The 22,555-nt window shown below is 52.3% G+C and overlaps 1 protein-coding gene across 3 annotated transcripts in view; it reads right to left on the reverse strand.

The window, feature by feature from the left end:
• The window catches only part of TMOD1 (tropomodulin 1), a 72,964-nt gene that overhangs the window by 43,289 nt on the left and 7,120 nt on the right, over positions 1-22,555 (reverse strand). Inside the window, exons 1-2 of one of the 3 annotated variants that reach the window (XM_037850956.1) lie at positions 18,264-18,282; positions 12,753-12,924 (exon numbers count right to left, since the gene is read on the reverse strand). In XM_037850956.1, coding sequence (XP_037706884.1) covers positions 12,753-12,872 — 120 coding nt within the window. In that variant the 5' untranslated portion in view covers positions 12,873-12,924; positions 18,264-18,282. Of the gene's footprint in view, positions 1-12,752; positions 12,925-18,263; positions 18,283-22,555 lie in introns of those variants that run through there. The other 2 variants (XM_037850955.1, XM_037850954.1) reach the window with 2 other exon arrangements.

Genomic DNA, 22,555 nt, shown 5'->3' on the forward strand with positions numbered 1-22,555 from the left:
AGACTAAATCTCCTATAACTGGGGAAGAATCCCCCAAACATTTGTTGTCGGCTCTGCCTGGGAAGGTACTCGGTGAGCGTGTGTGCAGAAATCTCGCTTCCATTCCCTTGTTTCCCGTTCATTCAGCACCCCTGGATGAGTGTGCAGTTCCCGGGCAGGGTGCTAGGGGACGACTTCACAGAGCGTAACCGGGGAGCCGAGAAGTGGGGGGGAGTAGAGTAAAATTAGAGAAAAGTCCCCATTACACCATGTGCAGAAAAATGGGATTATTTTTACCTTTTGAGATTATCCAGTAAACACATGGTAAGATCCTAAGGGTGTGTGTGCTTTCCTGGACAGCAAAGGATAACCTATATTTAGCCTACAAACTACCTGCACGGTGCCTGTGGGAACTGGAACGATGTGGTCTTTAAGGAATTTAAATGTGCAAAGGTAAAAGAATAAAATAAAATAAAATAGCAAAGAAAAGAGACCAGGAAAGTGGGGGATTTGAACCCCAGCCTGGCAGACTCCAGGCCTGTGTGCTCCAGTGCCACACAACACTGTATCCAAGCAGCAATCTGTAAGGGAAATATGTGGGAATCATCTCTCGAGGACAACAAGGGTGGTCCCAGGTGACAAGCCCCTGTCAAGGAGACAAAACTTCACCATGCAGTGTGCGTTGTCTACACAGAAAGCAAAAAAAAAAAAAAAAAAAGAGAGAGAAAGAAAGAAAGAAAAAAGACATTGAAGACATCTCAAGTGTCACCTCCTCCAGGGAGTCTCCCCTGAATTCCTAGACTAAAGCAAATGCTTTTCCCCAGGGCTTCCAGAGGCCCAGGGTTTATGTCTTTCATTGCCCTTAATGCTCTCGTAAAAGTATGGAAAGATCTGTATTTAATGTGCCTTCCTACCATGCCCAACACTTCTCCCAAACACCCCCCCCCCCAAAAAAAAAGTGCAGAGGGCAAATTTGCTGGGCATATGTTTTCTTTGTTGTTAGCTCAAAAGGCAGCATCCATCTGGGTCCACCAGAAAAATCATCAGTTCTGCATTCGGGGAATCTATATTCACGTGCACGTGTCAAACACAGACCTTTCCCCCAAAGATGGGGCTGGTTATGGGGTAAGAGCTGCTTTGGAAAGGGATCTGTTATTTAGGACTTCTGAGCAAATCTTCAAGTCTTTACTTAAAATAGGAAATTTACTCAATTGAGGAGGGCAGCGATTAATGCCTGGTTATCTCCTTATCATCTCCCAACAGGAGACTTTGTGCTGGTTTTCTAGGGGCTCTGGGATCTTGGGCTAAAATGAAAGCTGGTGGGTAGCTGGGAGTGGTGGGGACTGAGCACACTGGGGAGTCCATGCCCCACACCACCCAGCTCCAGGAACTGCTGTCATGTGGGCATGGGGGGCAGTGCTATTAGATCTGCTAAACTAATGTGAAATCTTGACTTCTAAATATTGACAAGTAATTCAAACATTTTACAAACAATATTCAGGTCAAATAAAACACATGCGCAAGCCAGACTCAGTACATGGGCTGCCATTTTGCCACATCTGATCTCAGGTTCCTGTTGTGAGTTGAACTGTGCCCCCAACCCCCATCAAAGATACGTTTCATCCTGACCCGACCCACGAATGGGAGCTTATTTGGAAGTGGGGTTGCTGCAGACGGAATTAGTTGAATAAGAGGGGGTCATACTTAATTCTTCTCAGCCTTTGATCCACACACGGCTGGCGTCCTTATAAGAAGGGGGAAGAGACTCGGACAGGCCCCGGGGAGAAGGCCAGTGGTGACGCAGGAGGCAGACAGAGGTGGAGTGATGCAGCCAGCAGCCAAGGACAGCGAGGAGGGCCGGCAGACGCTGGGAGCTGGGAGAGGCGAGGGAGGCAACTCTCTTCCAGGTTCCAGACGGCACAGCCCTGCCCACACTCACTTTTGCATTTCTCACTTCCTGAACTGTGAGAGAATAAATTTGACGTTTTAAGTCATCGTGGTACTTTGTTACAGCAGCCCCAGGAAATCAAAACAGTTCCTATCAGACTAAAACTCCTCGCAGAGAGAAGTCAAGATATTCTTTCTTTTATTCCACAAGCATTTACTGAGTGTCCTGCCCAGGGCTAGTGGAACAAAGAGGTATATACGTGAGTTGATAGTTTAGATTTTTAAATTAAAAAACACACTAAAAGTTGAATATTTTAGGGAGAACAATCACAGGAGAAAAATTAGGCAAACTCTTCCTGTAGTTCTCCTGGGTTTTTAAATGGGGCTTCCTTTTAAATGTCATAAAATTAAATCTTGGACGTGCTGCTCTAAGACTAATGTCTCTGTCTCGTTTTCACAGCCATGCTCCAAAGGCCAGTTGTCCAAAGGACAAATGGAAACTTGCGTGGATTCTTGACTGTGCTATTGGGAGTTCTAACGCCCTGCAAACAGGTGCCAGTAAGACTGAATATCAAATAACTGCACAGTTAGTGTCGCTATAGATAGTTTGGGCTACATGAGAAGCCATCCCAGCTAGTACCAGGGTGCGTTTGTTCAGATGTGCACACAAAGAGCACACATGCGCGCAACACACATGCATACACAGGTGCACACAACACACATGCACACACGTGTGACACAAGGCACACCTGCTCGGACATGCATACACGGGTGCACACACACAGCACATGCATACAGACATGCACACAGATCCTGCTTTAAAAGGATCACAGACTCCCTGCAGCTCAGAAAGACAAAGCCCTAAGAAATCCTCTAGGCCAATTCTTTCCTTATGAACTGGGGAAATCAAGGCACTGAAAACTGAAGTCACTTGCCCAAAGCCATGCATCTGCTTAGCCACACAGCTAGGAAGCCTGGATGTTTATGTAGATGACACTGTATATATTTAGCAGATCAAGTATTTGGACCTCTGGCTAATCATACGTAAGAGAACCTGATTCCCCACAGTGACAAAAACAAGCCATTTTATCATGTTTCCCAAATAAATCTGCTGCTTCTAAGAACAAGGAAATGCACAACCCAGGCTTCCTGGGTGTGCTTGTTTGTATCTATTATGTACGCCAGAAAAGGCCATGTTCTTTTAATCCGTTCTTGTGGGTACAGACCTATTATGGGTGGGGCATTCTGATTAGGTTGTTTCCATGGAGATGAGACCCTGCCCATTCCAGGTGGGTCTTAATCCCCTTGCTGGAGACCTCTGTGGGAGGACAAAAGGCAGAGACATTTTGGAGAGAGCCCAGAAGAACTAAGGGAGACATTTTGGAGAAAGTCATTTTGGAACCAGAACCCAGGAGAAGGACCATCAGATGTCGCCATGTGCCTTCCCATGTGACAGAGGGACTCCAGATGCCATCAGCCTTTCCTCCGAGAAGTAGCCACCTCTTGGTGCCTTAATTTGGACATTTTCATGGCCTTAAACTATAAATTTGCAGCTTAATAAATCCCCATTGAAAAGCCAACCCATTTCTGGTATACTGCATTCCGGCAGCTTTGGCAAACCGGAACGCTGGGTTCCTGCATACACGTCTCCTTAGAGGGGAAGACCCTAAAGGACCACGAGATACTAGCCCCTCATTGGCAATGGGGGAAAGCCAGGGGCCAGGGAGAGAGGGGGACTGGCCTGAGGCCCCACTTTGGAAGCCATGCCCAGGACTCGTACTTCCAAGCCACGGAAAATGTTCCAGCCCACCTGGCGGCTTTCCTCTGGGAACAGATCCAGGAGAGCAGATGTGGCAGGTATGAGAACCAGGCTCCCTCTCCAGGTGTCAGAAGCCAGCGCTCACTTCCTTATCAAAGTAGTCTCCGTTTACAGATGGAGACAGAACCTGAGGCTCAGACTCATGGGACTGCCCACCTGGGATACGAGTAAAAGGAGGAGGCTGAACTCAAAGCTCCTGCTGGCTTTTGCCCTAGACCCGGCCTCCTCTACCCCTCTCCTCCTTCCACCACATCAGGCCGCTGAACTCAAAGCTCCTGCTGGCTTTTGCCCTAGACCCGGCCTCCTCTACCCCTCTCCTCCTTCCACCACATCAGGCCGCTGAACTCAAAGCTCCTGCTGGCTTTTGCCCTAGACCCGGCCTCCTCTACCCCTCTCCTCCTTCCACCACATCAGGCCAGGCCAAAACATTTCAGAGACCAGCATTGTCAAGACCCCCAGATACCTTTGACAAGGTATTTGATCAAAACATTTTTGCCATTTTCTTTTCCAGTTACCTGCTGGGTCTGCTTCCCCCCTTGTAAAAGGAGGCCCCTCCCAGCAGGGCGCTGAGCTGGGAGCTCTGCCTTCCGTGGAGCTTCAACAGCGTTTCCCTCACACAGGGGAGGACTTAACTGAGACTGTGGTGGGCACGCAGGGGAGACCCCGCTGACGCCCCTGGCACAGTATCTTGGCCTTGGGTACCTCCAAGCGCCCCCTCTCTCCAAGCACGCCACAACCCCACTAGGCACACTTCAGGCCCCTTCCTCCCTTGTCTTTCTTCCTTTGCAGAAAGTTCCAGGCTTTGGCTCGGTCCCCTGACCTTGCTGCAGGGCTGACAGCTGCCAATTCCCCTGTCAAGTCTACGTGGCATTAGTGCTTTCGTCCCAGGCACCCTGTGGCCAGTGCCTGGTGACCGTGGGCGGTGGGACCGTCTGGTCACAGGGCACATCCTGTCGCTCTCTGGCATTGGCAGCACGAGGGGAGGCAAACTTCCCTTCCTGGCTGCCTCACTCATCCGATGGGCCTGGGCACTGGGCATCTCGAGACAATGAATGTAGGATCCCTGCTCCCCTGGCTCACCCCAGAGGAGGGCTGCACATACAGGGCGAGCACCTCACCCAGGCCTGGCCTGCCTGGAGGAGGTGGCTCCTGAGCTGAGTCTTAGGGACCATGGAGGCACGGCCAGGCCAAGGGTGCAGGGAGAGGGTGAGACGGCGGCAGGAGGCAGAGCGTGAGTGTAGTATGGCGGAGCAGGTGCGTGGCTTCCTGGGGGAAGGAGTCTGGGAAAGTCGAGGCCGCAGGGCTCTGCAGCACCGCCTCCTGCCGGGACCGTCAGGGCAGCCTCCCTGCCTCGGCCTCTCCACCTCCACGTGCCTCCCTCCCAGCCGCCAGCAGATCCTGCCACCGTGCACCACTGATGCCCTCGGAAATGGTGGCTGCACTGACCACGGCGTCACAACCAGATCTATCAGGCAGGTCCCCGAGCGTCACGATTTGGCCCCTGCCTTGGTGCCCCGAGCCTCCACCCTTTGCACCGCTCCCGCTCCAGCCCCTCCAGCTGGCTCCACGGTCCGTGTGCCCCGCGTGCTCCCAGGCTGGGCCTCCGCCTGGAATTCCCTCCGTCCACCCGAGTCACTGTCAAAGCCCCCACTTTGCGCTCCATTGCCCCCCCCCCAACCCAGAACTGACGATTCTCTTCCCAAGCTCCCCTAGGCTTCCTGCTGGCCCCTATATGTTGCTCTCCGTACTCGGCCTCGGAGCACGTTTGCCAGGATCTCCCTCCCTGAGGGGACAGGGGCTTCTTAAGGGCCCCCTGGGCTCCCTCTCGGTCTTCTCTGAGTCCCAGCACTGAGCACTGGGTGCAACATGAGCATGGTTTGAATTGTCCAAATTACACAACATGGGTGCCCCCACTGGGAATAGGACACCCTGTAGGCCAAATCACAGCCTTGGTCCCAAGATGGGCCACCCAACTGCTGTCCCCAAGCAGGTGTGGGGAAGGGGACACATCAGCAAGGCACCAGGGCAGGGGGATGTCCAGGATGGGGCCAGGGTTCGCTGGTGGGGGTTTGAGGGAGGGCCAACCTAGAGAGTGGGGGCCTTGTGATGGTTCCTTTGGGGGCCTGGTCTTGGGGGTTCAATTCCTGCCAAAACCTCTCATGCCACCTCAGGACCTCGGGCAGAGCAGGGCATCAGGCCGTCAATTGGCAAACCCAGCGTGGCACACCCCAAGTTGCCTCCTCTGGCAAGTCCCCTCTTCTATGTGCCACGTTTTAGCCCAGCACACAGCCCCGCAGAAGGAAGAGTGTGCATCCAGCTCCCGTGCAGCTGGGTGGGCCATATACATTCTGGTCAATGACATAAGAGGTGTCCAGTGGCAATTTCTGGTCACTGTCCTTAAAAGGCACTTGGCATGTGGCTCTTCTCTTTTTCTTTTGTTTCTCTGTCCTCTCTTCTGATGCCTGGAATGCAGCTGCCATGACTACTTATCTTGCAGCCCGGGGAGGGCAAAAGGATGCAGTGGACAGAGCCTGGGACTCTGGGGCATTTGGGGAGCAGAGCTCCATTCTAGCCCTAGACTGCCAGCCCGAGGGATGAATAAACTCCTGCTTCAGTCGGGGTATTTTGAATCTCTGCGACTTGCAGCCAATCTGCACCCTAACTGACAACTGGGGTCTCATCCCAGTGCCTGAGGTCATGAATGGGGAGTGGGGGGACCAGGGGGGTTGGGGCCCTCTGTAAAATGAGGGTCTACAGCCCCCGCTACCTTGAAACCTCAGAATAAAGGTTTGAACTCCATACAGAAGCAGTTAATTGCCAATAAGTTTTTTCACCATAGGATATAACCATTCAATCAACAGACACCACATTGTGGGGTAACTGTCAGGGCGACTGCATCTGGCTATACAAGTTGTGCACTGCATAATAAGGGCATTCAATCTCCAGTTTATGAGAACAGGGTTTCTTGGAGTTGTGCAGTGTGCAAGCTGCACAACTGTACTGGGAAGCCCTGTATTTGTGGTGGTGGGATGTGGCTCTAAGTCTCAAGAAGCTTGGATTCTACTGGACAGAGCATACATTGAGGCTCAACAAATGTTTATTAAGCATCTATTATATGTCCTGCACTGGACTAAATATTTCTCACATAACTTACCATATTTAATATTTATATATATATTTTTTAAAAAAGCAAAAACAAAAACCTGTTACACAGGATAGAATTGCAAGCTTGGGAGGCTCAAACTCCAATCAAATGCCCAAACTTGGTTTGCCTGGTCTGTGCCTTTGAACAAGCTGCCAACATTTAAAAATAGGGAGGTAGCATATCAAAATCCAGATTTCCAACATTTCTTGAAAAATTAGACCATCTGGCAGTCCTGGGCCTGTGATCTCACACTGACAACATCTGGCAGAGCTGAAGGGCAGGTGCCTTTAGCCAAACACAAGCTTTTCCGTTTGCCCCAGTCCCCACCGCTCCCTAATGCCTCTGACACAGTCGGCTCGACTGACGGTTTTCTTCCCAGCAGGTTAAGCGGCAAGTGAAGGACCTCTTATAGCCACATGGCTTACAAGAGTGGACAAGCAAAGGCCACGTGCTACCAGAAGATCAGCCGTCTTCCTTCGTTGATGTTAGTATCTCACATGGGTGCTTGGTTTGCTACCTCTCGGGTAGAAAGTCTTCAGTGGGGCAGGCAAGCTGGGGAAGGGGTTGGGGGTAAGAAGGCAGGGTTTAAACTCTACCTAGAGTGATTCCTTTTTAAGGGTGATCTGAGTCCAAGAAGCCAAAATTGTAACATTTGTTAAATGTGGATGGTGGGAACATAGGTTTGCTCCATACTCTTCTATGTGTTTAAAATATCTCCGTGCTGACGTCACAAAAGACTCGGGACCCTCCGTGTGGGGCAGGTGCTGTGTGGCCAGGTGGGAGCAGGAAGCATCCAGAAGGCTTCCCAAAGGACGGGAACACGGGAAGGATTCCAACTTGAGGATCAAAGGGCTCCAGGCCGAAGAGGTCGCTCTGCTAGCAGACGCAGGGAAGAGGGGGTGGTTGGGAGGGGAGGGGGTCCTGGGGGAGGGAGCGATGGGAGGGGGAGGGGGTGGGGAGGTGGTCAGTGGCCGAGGTCGTGCTGACACCTGCCGGAACCCCCTCACCTTGCTGGGCCCAGCCTCGGCTTTGAGCATGGGCCGGCAGTGCTTCTAAGATGCATGCCTATTTTTAGAGGAGAGATTTATTTCTTTCCATTCCAACTGTTTACTTCTGTTCTGGGCTGGCTTGCGATCCTGCTGGTGTCTGTTACAAGGCCCTGTGGACCGGGTTCGGCTGCTTCCTGGAGGGCTGAGAGGGCCCCCGGGCTCACAGGATGCAATTTGGGGCTCGGAGTAGGGAGGAGTCCGATGACGCGAAGCCACAAGGACTGCCCGGAAGTCCCGGGTCCTTGCTCTTCCCTGGCTCCGCGGCCGATGTTCTGTGTGACCTTGAGCGAGTCCTTTCCCTCGCTGGGCTTTTTGTTGCTGTTGCTTTGATTTTTTCATCGCTGAAATGTCAGTGATGACACTTCCTTGGGTTGGCGTCAGGATCTGATGAAATGCACGAAACAGTGAACGAACGTGTGTCCAGGAAGGACCCCTGCAAACCCGGCTCTACCTGCACTGTGCATGTACCTGGGCCAAGGACAGGGCAGAGGCCTCTAGGCTGTCCTTCTGGCTCCAAGTTCTTCAATGCTAGGTTTTCTCCTCCATCATTTCTTCCTGCAACTTACGGCCCCTTATTCCCGTCTCACCAGCACGCACCCCGGGCCTCCATTTCCTCCTCTGTAGATGGGTGTTAACCCCAAGCAGGAGGAACGATTAGATGAGCACCTGGTGCCAGCAGATGTTGTTGTTTAGTTACTATTACTCCTCCAGCTCTCGCGCACTGGCAGCCTGAAGGTTCCGGGGTTGTTTCCATGGCGATAACATGTCACCGATTCCTAACAGCTGCCTTTAAATCAACTCAGAGGACCCCGTTTCTTTATAGGGTCAGGTTTATCTCCACCGTCTCCTCTCCTGCAAAGATTCTGATCCTTTTGTTGAGGCAATTTTAAAAATATTCTGCATTTTCCCCAAAGTCTCATTAACAAGCCGTGTTTATAGTTAACTTCCTTGTGTGGGTGGTTTCTTTCTCCTTTTTTTAAGGTTCCTGTTGATGGTGAAAATAACCTCACCACTTCAAAGGAAGCAGAATTGGAAAAGACAATTTGCTGGTGATCCCCCGCCCTGTGTTCTGCGTCCCCCACCCCAGGCTGGCCCCTCTGCGCTCAGGGGAGGTGGTAATTACCAGCAGGTCACCACAGGTTAACCTGGTCAAGACTATCTGGCTGGAGTCCCGGCCCCACCCGGGCTGCACCTTGGGCTGCTTGCTTCGCCTCGCGAAGCCTCAGTTTTCCCATCTTTAAACTGGAGCTCATAACGGAACCTCTCTCTAGGAGGATTAAGTGAGGTCAGTCACGTGGGGCTTTGCCAGCGACCCCCCCAGGTGACGCCTATGGATCACAGGAGGACTTGTGCGCTGTGCCCTGTGAACGCCACCCCACGACTTGTCCCTCTCTGACCACTGCCCATTTCCCCGCTGCCCGGCTCCAAGGCTATCTGAACCAAGGAGCTGGCTCGGCGCCAGGGCAGCGTCCACTTCACCCCAGAGAGGCCGAGAAAGGGCAGATCCTCTTGGGGAATCAGTCAACAGTGGATGCTTTTAGCGCATGAGGCGGTCCTTTCCCGCGGGAGTCCAAGGGCAACATTCTCATGACAAGCCCGAGTTTTCCAGGGCGGAGAGTGAGAGGGAAAACGTTCCCGGGATGCAAACAAAGCTGCCTTCCAGCTCCTCGTACTCCACTCCGTCATGTGACACTGAGGCGGAACAATTGCATAACTGAAAGCACAACCCCCTGAAGTGTTTGCTGGATTTAGGCAACTAGAGCCAGGGCGGGCTTGGGCGATGGTCGTGGATGGTCAGCACTGGAGGGGGGCATCGCAGGGTCCCCCAGCCGACAGCGTCCATTGTACAGATGGGGAAACTGAGGTTCAAAGAGGGAAAGCACATGCCTGGAGCAGGGCCAGGGCCGGAGCACCTCCAGGAAGAAGGGAGGGTGGTTTGCATGCAGCGCCCTCCTGAACCCCAAGACCCGGGCACTTCCGTGGCCCATACCATCTTCCTGGGGCCTTGCATGAAGACTCAGCAGGGTGGCTAAGCTTGTGGCCCCCAGAACCACGTGGTGGCTTTGCCACTGCCGAGCTGTGGGACCCGGGGCAAGTCACTCCAGCTCCCTGTCTCCTGTCTGTAAAAGGGGAGTGCTCCCTTAGCCTTGTGGTGATGATGAAGCCTTGTGATGTGGATATTTGCAAAAAGCTCAGGCGTGTGCCAGCGCTTAGTAAATGCCACGTGAGGACAGCACAGAACCCGGAAAATGGCAGCCAGCTGGGATGCCACAGACCCACCCAGGCTCAGGTCTGGCTCCTGCCCTGGCTGGTCTTGGAGGCCCCCCACCCCCTGGCTGGCCGCTTGGAGGCCGCTGGCAGCCTCACAGACTTGGGCCTCTCCCTGGGTTGTGATTTCAGAATGTGTGCCAAGGGAGGGTGAAACTCGAGCTGGAAAGTTGGGGCTTCCAGAAAGAGAGGCCCCTGGACCTTTTCAAAACCTGCCTACTGTCTTGCAAATCAGGTAATGGAGAAGATCCCCATGAAGGGCCAATTGTGGGGCTGGGCCAAAAGCCAGGCTGAGAGCCCTTCTCTCCTGTCCCCTTGGTTTTCTCTTTTCTCTTGCTAGAACCGGGAGAGAAAGGGATCTTTAAAAACGTCAATTTTGAAACCACAATGGCAGGTGAATCACAGGTCTCCGATATCCCTTCCCTGCCCCCATATCCAAATTCCCACTCCCTGTCCTCGGATCGAGTGGGAGGTACCCATACTTTGGAGCGGGTCTCCACGCCCTGGTGCTGATCCTTGGGTTCTATAAGCCTGACAGGCACAAGCCACCCTCCTTTCTCCCACTGATCATCGGGGAAGGGTGGGAAGGGAAGAGCTGACTGTCCCAGAGCCCTGGGGATTTGCTGCTGCGGCCAGATGCCTCAACCTTGGGGCAGGGGACACTGGAGGGCTCTTTGCGGGTTTAGGACCAAACCAGAGCTCCAGCCGGGCCTCGGGGCAGTCCTTCGGGGCGACATTCTCTGCCCTCGTTTGGCTTCTCCATCCACTCCTCCTCGCTTGTGCTCAGACCCACCTCATGTCTCGCCATATTTGCAGCTGCAGCCTAATCGAACCTCATCCCCATCCAGCAGCTCAGGCGGCTAGTGGGGCTGTGGGGGTCCTCATTTCTTCTCCCTGGGTGCAGCAAAGCCACTCTAACTTGGTGGAGAGGCTGTGGAGGGGGGCAGGGTGCCTTCTGGATTATCAGGAGGAGAGTGCTCCCTCCACTTGCCGTCAGGATGGAGGGGCTCCCACATGGCCCCCCACCCCGGCACCCCCTCCAGTCATCTGTCCTTGGGGTCAGCTTCCTGAGCCACTGCCCCTCAGGAGCTCCCAGGGCCCAGCGCCAAAAGTCCAAGCCCTTCAGTTTGTTATGCAAACCTCCCCCCCTTCCCAGTCTCACCTCGCCCCCTGCAGAAACCCTGAGATTAGCCCTCCCCAGTGACCTTCCCTACAGGAGGCTGTGCTCCTGGCCACCACTGGGCCTGCAATTCTGTTTTTATTCTCTACTTAGAACAATCGAGGGCCCGGCTCCAGTAGCACCTGCTCTGTGAAGCCTCCCCCAGTAAGAACGAATCCTTCCTCTGAGCTCCTGTCCGCTGCCATGGAGGGCGCAGCCTGTCATGCCCGCTGCCCCACCAGGCTGAGCTCCTGAAGGCCAGGGTCCCCACCAGGCACCCGCTGGTGTCCAGCCCGGCAGGCAACTGAGCCACGTTTATGGAATTGAATGGAAGTTGCCACAACCCCCTTTTGTGCTCATTTTTTAAAGCTGTTCTAGTAATTCTATAGGACGGCAATCTAGGGAAGAATCAGAAGAGACTAATTTTGCAGCAATAAAGACGGAAGCCTGATTGTTCCTTGCAAACATCACTTGTCTTTTGCCCAGTCTAACGGGGAGAGATGACACAGGGGAACAAGGAGGGACCCCAAGGCTTAGCCCCCCCTCCCGAGGCAGCCTTCGAATGAACCTGAGCAGCCTCATCCTGAAAAGCCAGCTGAGGATGTATGGCTGGAGGCATTTGTCGTTCTGTGGGGTCTGGGACCCGGGAGCCCTGGACAAGGATACTGGGTTATCTGGAAACAAGCCATGAACCAAATCTGGGAATAAAATCAGGGTTATAAACTCAGGGAAGCTTAGCCCTGACAGCGACCCGCCACTCCATCATTTTGTGGATGGGGACACAGAGGCCCAGCAAGGACGGCAACTGGGCCAAGGTCACGTGGCGCGTGAGGGACAGAACCAGGCCGGAGCTAGAACGTGCAACCTGTATTGCCGGGTTCCCTATTTGTTAGCAGTGATTATTTGAGAGTTAGTGCTGTTTTCTTTATGGATCACTGTTAAATCAGAGTTTAATAATAGCTAGTTTTAAAAAAAAGTATGAAATGCTCTATTTTTCGATTTAAAAATATATCAAATGGAGAATGCACTCGACCTGCCTACCTGGCCTGAGCCAGGCACAGACCTGGGTGCGTGGGCTGTGGGGCAGGCGGCCTGGACTCCCTCCCTCAGCTCTCGGCACCCACATGGCTGCTCACACCACACACAGGACCGAGGGGCCTGCTGGGCAAGTGAGTGCAAGAGCGAATCCTGCGTCTTAAACAAACTTCTTAAATCCGCCAACTACGAAATGTGAGGATAAAAACGCCGGACGGGGGAGAGGGATTCTCCTGGTCCTCTATTTCTTGGCTTATTCATTTCACGGCACATGAAAAAAACAGAACAAAACACAAACCCTACAAAGGCGATATTATTGCAACGTCACCCTGTGGGCGGCAGCTTTGGGCAGCCTGCAGACGCCCCTGTCCCCGGCCCTGCAGCGACACGCCCCCCTTGAGCACTACTCACGTCAGGGTCAAGCTCATCCAGCTCGTGTTCCAGGGTCCGGAGCTCTTCCTCCGTGAGGGCGCCCAGAATTTTGTCTTCATCCAGGTCACGGTACTTCTCCAGCTCTCGTCTGTACGACATCGTGGAAGCACTTGCCTTTGTCTTCTGAGCCGCTGGGCTGATCTCGGACCTACTGCAAAGAGGGAAAAGCTCAGCAAGGGCCTCCTTGGACAAGGCTGGGGCTCTCTCAGCATCTCACATGGCACTTGTCACTCACGTGGCGGCCAGGGTACGTTTTATGAGTCGCCAGGGTAACACTGCACCGATTCGGACTAACTCGCTAGTAACACTGTGCGAGGCAAGGAGCACGGGGGCACGCGATGGAATGAATTCTAATTGGTTGTGATTGGAATGGCCACTGGCTAGGAGTAAACAGGTGATTATAAAGGGCTTGTAAGTGCCTGAAAACAACTTGGTTTTCCAAGTAAAGAGTATTTTTTTTCTGCACAAGCCCCTGCCTTCACCCCACACCCCATGACATTCCTGAATGCAGAAAGCCTGCCAAAGCTGATTTAAAAGGGATGGAGGGGAGGCACTTATCCATGGCTAATTGAGCACCCACTGCATGCATATCATTTAGTCCACACAAAAAAGTAGCCAACAAGAAGGGCTGACTCACTACCGTTTGCCAGGCCCTCCTCAAGGATTTTCTGATTTAACCTACAAGGTCAGACTTTCCTGTTATCCCCATTTCACAGATGAGGGCATTTGCTCTGAGAGGTTTGGGGACTCACCCACAATTGCACTACTAGGAATGGTCGAACCACACTGGGAACCCAGGTCCATTGGCTTCCAGAGCCCGCCTGGCTCCAGCTGTCATATGGGGGTGCCTTTGCAGAGAACTCCTGATGTCACGCAGGCAGGAGAAGGCTGCCCCTGCCCCCATTTTGTGCCTGAAGGAGCTGGCCCAGAGGGGAGAAGTGATTGCCCGGGGCGAACCAGGGAGAGCCAGGGGTCCTGTGTCCAGCTGCCTGTGGCTCGAGAAGGCAGCTGCTCCTTCCCCAGTTCAGCCATAGCCAACACCTGTCCTTGCTGCTTCCCGTGACCATGGCAGTTTCACAGCCGTTGGCTCATTTGGTCCCAACACACCTGGCAGGCTATGTCTTCTCATTAAACCGTTTCGTCAATGCGGACATTGAGGGCTGGCCGAGGGCTTGACTCGGGGCCCGTGACATCAGACCCTGCTACACCACACCGCTTCTCACCAACCTGGGAGGGACAACCTGGTGGACAGCCCGGCTCCCATGTCACCTCCTCTGTGAAGCCGTAGCGTCCCCTCACTAAGCACGGTTCACGGTGGCCCAGAGCACCTCCCCATGCACTGTCTCGGCCTGTCTTCCTCGTGGGCAGGGGCAGGTTTGCTCCATGCCCTCTCCCCAGGGTGCAGCCCAGGCCACACACACGAGAGGAAGTAATTGCGGAAATGGACCCCATCCCAGCTCCCTGCCTGCCTGAGAAGATTCTGGGCTCTTCTCTTGGAGAACGTCAGCTTGCTGCAGAAGCTGCTCTCATCTCTGTAGTTGAGCCTGTTCCCGCCAGTCTTCTGACCTGCCCAAGCTGAGCCGTCAGCCTTCCTTTCTGAAGCTGACGGGCTAACCAGTGAGGTGGCAGCTTGGGACTGCCTTAAATGCCGTGGGACGGAATGTCGCATTGGACCTCTCTGTGAAGAGAATCAGCATCACCCTCTGCAGGGTAGTTTATGTTTTCAGACCTTGATACAACCGAGCAAACCAATAAAGCCCATGGCTCATTCACAAAATGACTGATGGAATTTTCCAGAATAGCGAGAAAAGAAAACCAAGAAAAGGCAACCAACCAGGCAACCAAAACCCTAGGATCAGTCCTTTTAATTTTAAGTTATTTTAAGTAATTAAAAAAAAATTAAAACTAATGTTCTCTAAGCTAAGAGAAAAAGCCTCCATCTCTGAAAGCAGAGCATACGTTTTATTAGTGTAAAATTTGCACATGTGTGGGTATATTAGCAAGAGAACTCTGAGTGCGTGATAGCTGGCTTAATAAGAAAGGCCTTTCATCCCAAACACAGAAGACCCCCCTGCATCCTCTTTGCTCAGAATGGCTCAGCTTGGCTTTGCATCTTTCTTTGACCAGACCCCAGGAATACAACGTTCAGACCATAAATGGGCCCCCTTAATTCATTTCTCTTTTCAAATAAAACACAGCTGGCAGACAGTTCTCTGGTATAGATGAAAAACCTCCCCAAAGGCCATCAGAGAAAAACCTCATTTGGCTTTTCCTCAACGAAGGCAGGAAAGGAGCAGCTTCTTTGTCTTCAACCGGGGGCCAAGAGAGAAAGGCTTGGAAGCTTCCAGAACCAATTCATGGGGATGTCCAGGACCACCTCCAAACTAGGGTCTTTTAGGAGGGCTGCAGAACACAAGTTTTTGGTGCTCATATAGGTTATATGAGGTTTTGCAGGATTTCTCAAAACCTGTGGCATGCTACCGTGCATTGGGTGTCTCCAAGGGCGACAGGATGCAACAAGAATGCCCCAACTCTGATCAGGAGACCATTTCTCTGAGAATTTGCTCTTGAAATTAGAATTCCATGAAACAAATTTTGGAAAATCCAGCCTCATACTCACCTCTCGGCTGCATCAAAGGGACGCTCAGAACCACACAAGATAGGACACAAGGACAAACCTGGCTGGGACACACATCTGGGGGAAGCCAGACAGGTTTGTGGACCATAGGAGCTCCCTGTGCTTGTTATCTGTGCCACCCAACTAATTTCCTAGATGATTTTCAGCAAAACCCTTAGAAACAATCATGGACCCACCCTGGAGAATGAAAGAGGGAGCTGGGGAGAGAGGATTCCATATCCAAGCCGGCTTGGGGAAAAGTTGCTGGAGGAAGGAACAAGAAGAGAGATGTGGGCGGAAACCAGTAGACCTGTTGAAGGAGGACGTGGGGCTCAGACAGCAGGCCACCTCCAGAGACGTCACCCTGAAGGGAGCAATTGTCAGGAAGACCCTTAAGTTTCCTAAAGAGGTCACCTTCTCAGCATACACAGGAAAATTAATGCACCACCTACACACCCCAAAGTGCTGCTGAATTCAAAATCCTATTTCATTAGGATTTTAAAACCCCTTTCTGATATCAAGGGTCCTGGTGAGTATTCTGGCGCAACTGGGCATTAAATTAAATAAGCTGAGAGGAACTGAGAACTCCTAAGGTAAAAACCATGAAGCCATCAGGGTTAAGCCACACTCACCCATTTGGCTCTGGGTTTCTGTAAAGGAGGGTTCATTCGTCTTGTGTGGTTGGCGGACCTGGGGAGCTGGAGGCGGGGAAGGGGCAGCCCATCAACAGTGCCTACTGCAAGTCAGTCTTAACGATGGTTTGGAAGATATTGTACTTTATAACTAGTAACAAAAGGTCTCCGTTTCCTTAATTAAAGGTGTCATGGACAGGCACAGGCTTTGGTTGGAGTCCTAGTTGTGAGGGTAACTCCCTCGCTAAGTTCCTTCCCTTCTCTGGGCCTCCCTTTGCTCATCAGTAAAATTAAAGAACTGGATCACGTCTGTGCTTTTTAAACTGTGCCCAGGGGAGATCTCAGATCTCAGGCTCTCCAGAAGTGCCTCCAGGTCACCTAAGCTGCTTCATCCGCACAGCGAGAGGGTAGCAGGACTCACTCCCCAGGGTGTGGGGCAGGTCAGCGATTATGAGGTCACTGCAGCTCTTGCTGGAGTCGCCTCTCCCTCTTGTCCCCACTGTCATGAGATTGTAAGGTCCCTGAAACTTCTTCCTGGGTCTCCGTGTCCCCGGAGCCCAGCCCTGTGCATGGCCCAGAGGTTCTGGCTGAGGAGGGGAAGGTGCACTTCTTGGTTCTGTCTAGTGTCCTTGGCACCTTGGCTAAATCCCTTCTCTTCTCTGATCCTCTTTTCCCATCTTTAAAATGGAACAATTGACAAGGCCCATGAGCTTCCAACTATGTTCCTGGGTGGCTGCAGATCTGAAAGGGCTGGGACAAGCAGGAAGGGGCGATGATGTAGCTGGGGCTCTCACCAGCACCTGTGAACCAGAACTGTGCCTCTGTTACCTGCTTTACGAATTCAGTCCTGAGTAAGATCTGGTTAGGGGAAAAAAGGGCGGGGGATAAATAAGTTTAAAATAATGCTATAACTTAAGCCTTCCAAATCTGCTGTGTATCCTATACTCATGGCATATCAGGCCATCCTGCGTCTCACAGACAGACGCCTTAAGGCTCTGCAAATTGGGAAAAAATAGAATTTACAAGCTGTGCCAGGAAGTAAAACTAGGTTCAGGTTGGGCAGTAAAAGTGAGTGGCTCTAGGACGGATGCCATCCATCAGGGAAGCTTCAGGAATGAAAGCTCCAGGACGAGAAGGCTCCCAAAGTACAGGAGGCGCTTTTAAATATTTTAAGGGAAGTGGGTCCATTCCTTCTGCAAATGGCTCCTCCAGCATCTGCGCGTGCGGGAGCTCGTGGGGAGGAGGCGGTTCAGCGGCATCTGGATTGATGGCAAGTACTTTCTTGAGCTCAGGAAGCGCTGAGTCACGACTTCAAATGATTATTTTCCAGTTAGACCATCTTCTTATTTCAGGCGCACTCTACGCCGTGGGGATGGGCGAAGAAAGGTTGATTTTCAAAGTTGACCCTTCAGACCCCACCTCCTCGCGTATTTACCCCCCTTTTGGAAGTTACTGGTTAAAGGGACTTGATGCCGTGATCCCTCATCCCCAAATCCCGCATCCCGGGACAATGCTCTCTACGCCCCTATCCTGAAGCTCTCTCCTCCCTTAGTTTCACGGACCCAAGGGTGACCGTGTCGTCACCTCCCTCCCAAACCTCCCTCGAAGGACACCTCTGGGCAGCCATGATTTATATCATGTGACCCTGCACGCTCAGCTGATTGGACAGAGCGGGTGTCTGGCTCAAAGGCAGCCAGCTGATTGGCTGGTCAGGGACCAATGACGTGGCCAGGACAAGAAAAAAAAGATGAGTGGGAGGAGCGAGCTCTTTTGAGTCTTGGCAGAGAGCTGGGACTTGAGGAGCGGATCGGGCAGGCGGCAGAGGAAGCCGGGGTGATGTGCAGAGGGTGGGAGAGCGGCCGGAGAGAGTGATGGAGGGCACGGAGTCCCCGGAAGTGCCAGGCTCCTGCTCCCTCAGGCCTGGTTTGCTGTGGCCCCTGTTGGAGACCACAGCCCCCTGCCCTTGCGGCGCCCACCACTGTCCCCAGGCCTCCCCCACCGCACTGGGGAAGCCACTTCTCTCGACTTCCTCCTTCCTGTCTGCTCCTTCCACGTCTCCCTGATGATGGCCCACCTGGTCCTCTGGGCTCTGCCCTCTGCTCCCAGCTTTCAGTGGCCAGTTCTCAGTCTCTCCTGCATGGCTTCTGCTACAAGCACTAAGCTGAGGACTCTCAGATCTTCTCTCTCCAGCCCAGACTCCCTTCCTGAGCCCCTGTCTCACCACCACCTCTGGCTCCTTACCTGGTCGAGGACACCTCTGCCACTGCCTCTCAGCCACCTAGGACAGACACCTGGGGGTCAGCCGCTGGCCCCCAGTCTAGCCCATCCTCCATCCTGCAAGTCTTCTCTCTAACATCCTTTGTATCTGTCCCTCCTCTCCTCTCTCATGGGCCCTTGCCCTTTTTATCTGCGTCACCCAGCAGCCTCCCAACCTCTCTGTCTGTCTCAGCTCTTCCTGTTCGCAGTCAACTCAGCCTCCGTGTGATCTTTGTGAAAATCAATTCTGATGCTACTCCCAAGCTGAAAACTGCCTTCGACGGCGCCCCGTTACAACAGATGGAGAGCCGGTTCCCTATTCCGGGGCTGGAGGCCATCGGAGAGCTGGCGGCTCCGTGCATCTCCACCTTCTCATCCCCACCACAGGCTTTTCCCTCCCTGCTGCCCTGGACCACTAGTTCCCAACCACTCCTGAGATTTCACTCCCCCAGGCCACGCTGATGCTGTTGTCTGAGCCTGGCCTGCCCCCTCCCCAGAGCATCCCCCGGCCTGGCGATGGAGGCAGGGTTTCCACATCTCTCTGCCGGCCCAGGCTGGGATGGGCGAGGACAGCTAGGGGAGGCCCTTCCACAGTCTCGGCACCCAGGCCTGGCTTGGCCGGGCTTGGAGTAAAGGCGTGATGCCCAAGGCTGCAGGTTGAATCAACTTCTCGGGCAGGGGTGGACAACTGAACTGTGTCCCAGGTCAGTGACCGGCAAGGATGAAGGCCACCCAGCCCTCGTACCCAACCAGTGGGGCTGGGCCTGGAAGGGCGGGTAAGCTAAGAGGGTCATGGAAATTTGGGGAAGGGGGGAAGTTAACTTCCTCAAATTTTAGTTTTTAGAACAGGGCCATAAAATGTGACGTGATCATTAGATCAGTGTGCAAAGAATTTTGCAGCTTCTAAAAAACCACATTTATGCCTAAAGTCTTGTTTCCCCTGCAGAGCGAGAGGGAAGTGTGTCTGGGGCTGTGCGATGGCCTGAGATGGGGTCCACACAGAAGACAGGAGAGGAGGAGAGACAGGGAGAGAGATGCGCCGAGATGGATCCCAAAGCCCCGGCATCCCCTAAAGAGCCCCTGCCCACCACGGCCTTGGGCCCCTCACCCTGCCAGGCCGAAAGGTTTTCCCAGGCAGGCCGGCTACACGGTTTGCAGGCCCAGTGCAAAATAAAAATGTAGGGCCCTTTGCTCAAAAAGCAGGAAAAAAGTGCCATTAAAGGAATAAAATATATATGTTTCCTTTCTCACCTGGTCTGTCTCTTGATCTATATGGTGTTCGTGGTGTTATTTTTTAATTTACTAGTTAATGCCCCACTCGGGGGCCTTTCCTTTGTGGGGCTGAGAGGCCAAACCAGGCATTCCCCTTCCCAAGGGCCACTGCCCCAATCTCAGAGAGGGTGACCCTCAAGGGTTGCATCCTCTGTGCTGGGACCCAAGGGAGCTGATTGGGGTGAGTGAGAGGCTTGCCCTGTGCTGGGGCAGAGGGCAGCAGTGGTAGTGGCTTTTTCAAATACCTTTTTAATATGATAAATAAGGTATAGGTTTCATATAGCGAAGTTTTCAATATGTAGACACATATATGATATGTCTATACCTATGGAAACACCACTCAGATCCAGATATAGAACATCTCCAGCCCCCCAGAAGGCTTTTTTATAAGCCCTCCAAGTCAGTCTCCCCCAAAGGTAATGACTGTCCTGACCTCCAAAACCATATGCTAGCTTTGGCTGTTTGTGAACACCACACAGATGGAAACACACAGCGGGTAGGTCCTTCCATCTGACCCTCCCGTCAGCATTATAGGCATGAGGTTCATCCAAGTTGTTGGGTGTGGCAACAGTTTGTTCTTTTTCCTTGCTGTGTGATATTCCACTATATGAAATATATCAGCCTTTATTTACCCACATTACTGTTAATGGGCAAATTAAGTTGTTTCTGGTATTTATTACAAATAGTGCTATGAATATGTGTTTTGGTAGAAATGGCATGTATTTCTCTTGGGAATATACCCAGGAGTGGAACTGCTGGGTTCGGAGTAGGCACACATTTCGTGTCAGTGGATATCGTCAAATGGTTTTCCCAAGGAACTGTTCAGTTTTACATTTCCACCAGCAATGTCTGAGGGCTCGTTTTTCTACCTCCTTATCAGCACTTGGAATTGTCAGTTCTTTTCAGCCAGTCTGGCAGGTGGGTGGTGGTATGTCACTGTGGGTTCCCCTGGCGACTGGTGATGCTGAGCACATTTCACGTGCCCTTTGCTGGGTGAGTGGCCCTCTCCCCTCAGTGGTGCTGACTCCAGGGGAGGGGGCTGGGGTGTCGTATGGAGAACAAATGGATGGCCAGGGGAGCATGGTCCCACTTTGCAAACCTCTACTGGGCTGACCCTGGGAAGAAGGAACAGAAGTGGTCTGTGGGGCAGAAAATGCAGATTTACTGAGGTTACTGGGATGTAGATTTCCAATCAACACAAGGAACTTCCTAACAATAAAAACCACCCAAGGATGCATGGAGCAGATTCAGGAGGTGGTGAGCATCCTGTCACTGCAGGCATGTAAGCAGAGATGATAAGAGTCCTAGATGAGGGTCTTATAGAAGGGGTTGATGTCTGGATTGGAAGCAGTGGTGTAGGGTTAAATAGATGAGATTTAAGGTCATTCAAGCCCTAATTCTATCATGCAGACATGTTTGGAGCCAATGAATGGCGGACTTCAAGACCAGCTCTCTTTAGAAGAGCTGTTTTCTTGCCTGCTGGTCTCTATTTTCCTGGCTGATCTCATAGTCTTAGTCATATGGGAAAGTACCTTCTAAAAAAGCAAGGAAACTAAACATAGTGCTTGACTCGGTTGCTTTCTGCAGTTGCCACGAGCCCCTCCCCAGACATCCCAGGCCTTGAAGGTCCACATGTCAGCCAGTGTTGTCAAATGGTCCAAATTAGAAAGGTCTCGCGTGTATGGAGGGATTGGCATGAATGTGTGTGTGACTTTTCATTCTGCATCTCTTCAGGGCATCACAGTCTGAGTCACGACTCATTGTAAGCCACAGGGTGCCTGGAAAAGGCTCTGGAACCATCTCCAGCCCCGGCCAGCTTCCCACCTATCTCCCAGGCTCCATCTCTCTGCCCCCTGCCTCGCCCCTAGTCCAGCCTCTGCCCCTCCATTCCTTCTTCCTCCATCTACCCACTGAAGAGGGTTTTCGGGTCCAAGCCTCTCAACACAAACGGGGGAGGTCGTGCCAGTTCCATGGGGGCAAGCACTTTGCCTTTCCCCCTCCCCAAGGCTGAACTGAAAGCTTCTCGAGGGCAAGCACCAAGTCCTGCACCTCTCGGGTGCTCAAGAAATGTTTGTTGATTGCATGAATGAATGAATGAATGCCTAGTATTATTATTGGCTCTGACAGCTGTAAGCCCAAAGCATTGGTAGAAGAAAGTGTGTCTGTAGGAAAGCTTATGGGCCTCACCCCTATTCTTGTTCTCCATTTTATAAACATGGACTCCATCCCCTTGTCTCACGGCAGGTGTTAACCTAAGGTACAGTTTTATGAAGCTGGTTTTTGCATTTCCTGAAAAATCAATATGAAAATTAGCACGAACAATGCCAAAAGGCAAATGGCAAATTGGGAAGAAATTATTTGCTGGGCATTTGGCAAAGGGCCAATTTGCTTCATAGACAAAGAGTTCCTATAATCAATAATAATCATAATAAAAGAATAGAACAGCTCAGTGAAAAGGTGGGAAAGGGACAGGAGTGGGCAGTTCATGTAAAAAAGAAATACAAATGGCTATTACTGACCAGAGAATGAAGCTCACTCATGAGCATAGAAAAGAAAATCAAGAAATGAGATACTTGTTCTCCTCCATCAGGGTGGCAAAGACTAAAAACTCTGAGAATTCCCAGCGTTCATAGATGGGGGGTGGGGGGAGACCAGTATGCCCACCCAGAATAGAAGCAAATGCTGGCAAACCCCTTTTCAAGGCAAATTAAGCTGCATCTATCAAAATGCACACACCCTTTGACTCAGTAATTCCACTTCTAGGAATCCTGCCTATCAATTTACCCACGGCACCGTCCAAACGTACAAGCACAGATGATCTGGTACAGCACCATCTGTAATAGAAAAAAACCCTGGGAACCAGCTAAAAGTCCTTCAGTAGGGGACTGGGTAAATAAACCAGAGGGTAGGGACAGAGTGCCATCCCCAGGGACAGCGTGCGAGAGGCTCTTACTGCCTGGTAAGTCACCATCCCTCACAGTAATAGCTGGTGTTTACTGCATGCT

This window comes from Choloepus didactylus, chromosome 10 (genome assembly GCF_015220235.1).
Source record: "Choloepus didactylus isolate mChoDid1 chromosome 10, mChoDid1.pri, whole genome shotgun sequence".
NCBI classification, from domain to species: Eukaryota; Metazoa; Chordata; class Mammalia; order Pilosa; family Megalonychidae; genus Choloepus; species Choloepus didactylus.